At 34.1% G+C, this 6996-nt stretch overlaps 1 protein-coding gene across 1 annotated transcript; it reads right to left on the reverse strand.

Moving 5' to 3' along the window:
• Positions 1 to 1434: 1434 nt before the first annotated feature.
• Positions 1435 to 6741, reverse strand: LOC124361313. The gene is made up of 3 exons (XM_046815360.1): positions 6677 to 6741; positions 5751 to 5959; positions 1435 to 1620 (listed from the first exon to the last, which is right to left on the reverse strand). The coding sequence occupies exons 1-3, from the start codon at positions 6739 to 6741 to the stop codon at positions 1508 to 1510; spliced, it is 387 nt and encodes a 128-aa protein (XP_046671316.1). The 3' UTR covers positions 1435 to 1507.
• Positions 6742 to 6996: the final 255 nt, after the last annotated feature.

Raw genomic sequence — 6996 nt, forward strand, 5'->3', positions numbered from 1 at the left:
CTCCTAAACTGCCTTATTTTTTATAACATGATCTGTCAGCAATATCTTTATCTAGTTGTGAAAATTGAGAGCGTGTACTTCCTGACTACAATATCCTTTTGATATCAGGTTTGGACTATTGCAGTCTAAAATATTTCAGTGTATATGCATGGTCCCACTTAAGGTTTTGGGGCAAAGGGGCTGAGTAGATTATGTCACACACGGATTTTATAATATAGCTCTAGGCTCTGCTTACGGATGCTATAAAATACTACTTCAAGTATATAATTGTTAAGCATATTGTATTATTAAGCGTAAACATAATTATATACGAAGTTGAATCTGGTTACCTGTATTGCTTTTTACTTAGGTTCCATTTAAATTCATTAGCCACGTCGTTGACGCATTAAATATGAAAGCGCCATGCAATATCGTGGCACGCAATTTATAGTCGCATGATTTAGTTGCGGAGTGAAAGTGTTTTTGCCACTTTAAATCAATTCCTATTCACTAATTAATGACAATTATCCTCGCTATATTTCTTCGGGTTGCTTGTGATTGATTATTGAGGAACACGGCAGAATTCTACACTTGTAATAATAATTTTAGTTTACTACTAAAAATATTCACAGATTGATGCAAAAGTCTGGATACACCAAATGATGCAGTGAATCAATGGAATCTAGTATAGGGTGTCTGTAAGTACTGGGGTAACATTTAGGTAATAAAAGTAGTCGTCTTGAAATTCACCATCTAGGATTTGGATTTAATTATAAACACAGGAAGGAGGGGCATGTTGCACTTGATTTTTAATTCTTATAAGTACAAATTTGAATTTTTAAAGATGTTTTAATTTTCTAAGAGTTAATAAGCTATAACCTCTACATAAATGAAGATATCTAAAAACAGATATCACATTTGCATTAATTTCATTCCTAAGAATGGGTCAGATCGAAATGTCGTGCCACACGACTCCCTTTCCATTAGAAACATTCTACCGAAATCCAAGATGGTGGATTTCAAGATATCCGCCAATCTCCTTAGCTTCTAAAAGGTGCACCTCTACTTTTAAGCTGTCCATACTATGTGATTTTGTCATTTATGGCACCGATGGATATTTGTAGGTGTGTATCTGGAATTTTGTTTCACCCTGTATACTATTTTCCATTTTAACTATGATGTCCTTATGAGCGTATTAGTTTTATACAGGTACAGCACAATACATACACATTTATTAATAAATCATTAGTTATAGTATGTAGTTTATTGCATTAAAACTTTAATTTGTACCGTTTTACTTTGAACTAATTGAAAATTCAATAAGCGGAGAAATAAAGAATTACGGACGTGAAGCAAATGTGCATGCCACAAATCAAATTTATTCCTATAAAGTAATTTAGTTAATTTAGTAATTAATTCCTCTTTTGACTTTTAACAAAGCTGTAACAAGCTGACCCAATTCTGAAGTACAGATATTTTACTCAAGAAACACATTCACAATTTTTAATTAGAGATATGCATAATTAATTCATATATTTCTTGTTGGCTTATTTGTAATAGCTTCATCTTCCTCAGGAATAATTTCCAAGACAGGCATAAACTTTTTACGCATGATCTTGTTTCTTCTCTGAGGGCTGTAAACTGCAACATAATGGCGGTTAATATATTAAATATACATTTTATGTTACGAAGTACAATTGTTAATTAATAAACTAATCAGAGGTAAGTGAAAGTATATGGATATCAATAACAGAGCTGTTCCTTGCCATTATAAAGGTTTAGAACATTAAAGCTGGAGCACATTACCGCAGACGGGTGAGGTGGTTAATGTGCCTTTGTTGATGTCCTGACTTACACAGTCCCGTGCATTACACAGTCTAGACAGTTGCCTTACTAATACAGTCTTGTGACAAGGTTTTAGCAACTTCTAACATTAAAGTGTACTTATATTTTTCTTACTATTATCTAATAGCAATGTTGGGTAGTTATTTTAATTTTAATTGTGTTTCAAGCATATATTTTACAGAATTTTATGAAGACCGTAAATAATGCCAGACATAGTTTGAGGGTGTTGACCAATACAGCTCAAAGACCATTAGAATCTACACTACTGTATTATAATAAAAATATTCCTTCAAAGCCATAAACCCTCGTAGAAAAATAAAAAGTGGTACCGACGTTTTCAAGTATAAATTAATCGTAAAAGTGACTTTCAAAGTACTGATATCTCCTCTTTTTCCATGAATCTTCAAGCATCTTCCTGGTTTAATAAAACAAACCGGTAAGATATAAGGAGCAAGAACAGGCAGGAAATGTAAAATGTTGCCATACAGAAGCCATGACCTAACTAAGGGAGAGAGCTGCTAAAATCTGGAGCACTAAGTGGTCTAGAACATCCAATCGAGGTCTGGAGCATCCAACCGATGGGAACGAACACTGACTGGAAGTTCTCGGAGGCCAAGAGATGCCAGCACCGACATCGGCAAGAGATCGCGAACACTAAGAGTTGCCGAAATCCCAAACTATTAGATTTCCAGGTGCATTCAATAGATTGGGACCTGCCTATGCCGAAAGTGTCAGGGGGTTGATTTTAACTACAGGCATGGATCTTAAAAATCCTGGACCTGGACGGGGATCTATCAGAAATGGGTGTTGCCATGCCAGTGACTGGGATCTTCAGGAGACAAAGATAAATACCAGGAGTTGCTTGAATCCGGGGTCCGGCAGAGTCAGGGAGCTACAAGAGATCAGAATCTTCCATAAGTTTGGATCTTCTAGAGGTCGGAGCCTCCATAAGGCCAGGAGTCCTTAAAGAAGGAGATATATTAGAGGTTAGGTATTTCCTTCAGTCTGGATATCTCAGAGGCTGGGATTTCTCATAGTCCAGATATCCCAGAGACCGGGATCTGGCAGAATTAGGATTATAACAAAGGTATGGAAATCCTGCAAAGGTCTGTACTGGTCTGGAGCTATTAGAGTCTGTGAGATTCTTGAAGCCGGTTTTACCATAGGCCAGGATCTCCCAAAAGTTAGGGATATCCAGAGGTGTAACTTATCAGTGGCCCCGACCTGCTGTAGATCAAGAACTACCATTGGCTAACTGCCGGAAGTCAGAATCACCCAAACGATGTGGCTCATTGGCCGTGTTCCATATGTGGCTGATAGTTCCTCGTAACTTTAAACTTCCAGAGGCCGGATTGATTTATTATTTCTTTATTTGTAAATTCTTGCATTGAAGCAATATTATAGGCTTCTGGGTGCTCCCAAAGGCTGAGGTCTATCAGGAGATGTGATCTCCTAGAACCTTGAAGCGCCCTTGAGAGTTGTCAGAGTATATAGGCTCAACACTATGTGGGTCCAGGTGGTCACAGACGACGAAAGCTTAGAGTGTTTCAGAATTAATATATAATTTAAATACTATCATAATTCTGGAACCAAATGGTTCTGTACACAAATTGTAACCCAGTCTTAAGAACTACAATGGAAATCTACTGAAACTTGATGGTCGTAAACCAAAAGGATTTGTTCAGAAGTACAATACTGAGAATTACAGTTAAGGATATTTTGATCGACGTCTATTCGATAAAGCATATAATAATCACATCACATATAGTATTATATTTTATCTGTGAACAAAATGATTCTTTGTGAAATCCATGACTAGTATTATTTGAGATCTCCATTTCAACAATTTGAAAAACAAAAGCATATAATAATCACATCACATATAGTATTATATTTTATCTGTGAACAAAATGATTCTTTGTGAAATCCATGACTAGTATTATTTAAGATCTTCATTTCAACAATTTGAATGTAGATAGGTTCATGGGATAAATCGATGTGATCACCAGAATTCAGGAACTGTAAAGTATCATATAGCTTAGTAAAATTCATAAAAGTACCTTATATAAAACAGTGCGTTATTCAGCACATAACATATACATATAAAGCAACTTTATGTCTTTTACATTTCAAATTCCCTTCATTATTTTCATAAGATAATTTTGTGATCAAGATTTATCAACGTTAATAAAAAATAACATATATACATATCCTTGAGACCCTCTTTGACCAAGGCCCTTTCAATACAATAGCTAATTTTGGTTTATAGGAGTGTCCGATATAGTAGGTTACGTTGCGGAAGGTGTTGTCCACTTTCATAAAACACCACTCTCATCCCCCACCTGTGTGGTTTTAACATTTCTGGTTACTGATCCATCATGTCTGTAATATTTTTGCTGTGTTGAAATTGCTATATAATAGAAAAAGTGTGACATTAAAATAAGTTACCAAAGTTTAAAACATTTCTTGGTACTTTGGCATTATACGGACCACACCAGTATGAAGAACACAAAAATATAAATTTATTGAAACAAACACGATAAAACGAAAAAACGAAAAAACAACTCTTTAATAACAAAATTACAAACTTACAACGATTATCAATATTGTTAATGGGGTCAGATTCCGTTATATGCCCCAAACGCTTAAACTTTTTTCAGTGAACTTTGAACGTTATAAAACGATGTAGTTGAGTAACATAACTAACATTCCATCAATCAACAAGCATTTCCAGGTATTGTGATCGGTATTGTTGTCGCTGTTATCTTATCTTACTCGAGAATCCCGATTACGGCAGGCCGCGCGGCATCACATGATTATTTAAGTTTTTTTTCACGGTACATAATTGCCTTTCCATTACAACTCAATTTATATTTCTGATCAGCCCCTATAGAATTTGATATTTTACTGATAGGTACTATCTCGAGGGATGTTTTTCTTTCGTTGACATCAGCGCGGGGCAGCACCGAAAGAGCTGCCCCGCGCTGATGGCCGGAGGCACTCGCATTTTGGGTGGCGGAGTGTGATCAAGAATAAAAACAATTTTGTGTGTTTTTTTCAATAAAGAGTTTAGTTTTTGTTTGGTAATGTTTGTTTTTGTAGAATTTTGGTGTTTGGAGAAATGTAGGGGTAAAACACGGAAGTACAACAAAGCGACGCACCAGCTGAACGGGCGGCGAGACTCTGCAATCACGTTATCTACTAGACCGCTCGACTTTGACCTCTGTCTGAGGATGGGGAGGCGTTTTCGATAAGAGAATTCCTTTTTTATATTGACGAAATATTGTTCTACGCTAAATCAAGTAATCAGTAGAAGCAAAAAATGTCAAATAACGATTCATGTCTGGGTGTGGTCGGTATAATCCCAAAGTACTCATTTCTTGCTAATAATAATTGAAGAAATAAATTAGGTTCAATATGAATTTCTCTGTATTTTTAGTCACAAGGAACTACTCATGAATTTTGCATCATAGTAATTAAATACAAAAGAAGAGAGTATTATATAATTCCTGGCATAAGAATTATTGACCCTAAAGCCTATGTCTAAATGCATATATACATATACTCGCATGTGTGCGTGCGTGCGTGCGTGTGTTTGTGTGTGTGTGTGTGTGTGTGTGTGTGTGTGTGTGTGTGTGTGTGTGTGTGTGTGTTTATATACACATTATATACATACCAATAGACTGTCACTGTCAAATTTATTTTCATTATTGCTTCCGTATACAAATTTACTCTTTTAGAAGTAAGTGGACTAACTATTTAATTGCTTGCAGTTGGTTTGCTTATAATAAGCGAATATTTTAAACGTGATAACTTACAATTTAATATGAATAAATCTCTGAATTTATTTCAAAGTTAGAGTCATTGGGAAAAGTAATTCGTTGAAAACAAATGCTAGTAGGTTATAAACGTTAAAAGAAACTTACATGTATCTTTAAATTTTGGATAGACGTATTTGCAAAACACCTTCATTGTTCTCAAGAAAATCAATGATTCATCGTCTTCGGTTGTCCTTTCCCCATGAAGAGATTTATCTAAACTGTTCTGTCTTCTGTCGTCTAGATCTTTTTCAGCAGGCCCAACACAATGGGCCTCGTCCTTCTTTCCCCCCAGATGTGCGAATTTTTTCGTCTTTCTAAAAAATTTAGATATTTTAGGAGACGATTGTGCTATAATAAAATAACTACATAATAATGACTATATTTATTATTAAAACTTTAACTAAGACAGATATTTTGACTCTTCTTTTAAGGCTCTGAAAATAAGGAATGCTGTTAAATCTTACCCACTTTTCTGCCGATTCCATTCGTGAAGTAAAACGATGAAAGAAGTAATTGAACATGGTTACTAAATAATAGTACTAATTTGTGTAGTTTAGGAGATATATTCTAGATACAATTAACTACTTTTTGAAAGAATTATAGAAGGAAAAACAGAATCTATTATTACTGCTATCCTTAGAAGAACATCTGAGTAACAAATAAATCAAAAAGTACATTTATAATAGTCATATTAGCTTAAGACTATCTAATTTCTCTAAGAAATGTAAACAAATTTGAATAACTTGTTCTTAAGGGAAGTGAAAGATTACTTCGTCTCAGGTTTATTAATTTGAAAAATACCGTTTTAATGTGTATCCCGTGACTTGATGTTGACTAACTTTTGCGGTATAGGATAATAAGTACAGAGAGTGGAGTGCACAAGACATATGCCATTTAAACAAACTACAGTCCTAAAATGTTATATGGCAAGTAATAAATAATAGAAACTAATATACTCATCAATTTAATTGATACTACTTAATTGATTATTGTAGTACTTAATTTATATAAAATGTAATCATTATGCTTACTTATTTGAAACAATCTTCTTTTTTCCAATAGCAAATTTTAGTCTTTTCAATGATTTAAAAACCATGGAGACGTATATTATTTGAACAAAAGTATTTTATTATTAGGGAATTCTAAAAGTTTATATGGCATCCGTTTAGGACTATGTAGTTAAAAGTATACAACTTTAATGGGATTTTTTGATAATATAATTAAATCCTGTTGCGTGAGAAGTGGTGTTGTGTATTATTTCCTTGTAGTTTTTCTAGTAATATTAATATTAAAAATCGAGCAGTATAAAATAATATTTGATTAGAAAGTGCACACTACAAAATGTATACTA

The sequence above is a fragment of the Homalodisca vitripennis genome, chromosome 4, assembly GCF_021130785.1.
Source record: "Homalodisca vitripennis isolate AUS2020 chromosome 4, UT_GWSS_2.1, whole genome shotgun sequence".
NCBI classification, from domain to species: Eukaryota; Metazoa; Arthropoda; class Insecta; order Hemiptera; family Cicadellidae; genus Homalodisca; species Homalodisca vitripennis.

Coding starts and splice junctions, on each gene's coding strand:
- LOC124361313 (XM_046815360.1), bottom strand. CDS start 6,741: ATGGTTTTTAAATCATTGAAAAGACTAAAATTTGCTATTGGAAAAAAG. Junction 5,960..6,676: donor AAGAAGATTGTTTCAAATAA/GTAAGCATAATG, acceptor TAAATTTTTTAG/AAAGACGAAAAAATTCGCAC. Junction 1,621..5,750: donor TCCAAAATTTAAAGATACAT/GTAAGTTTCTTT, acceptor ATTATGTTGCAG/TTTACAGCCCTCAGAGAAGA.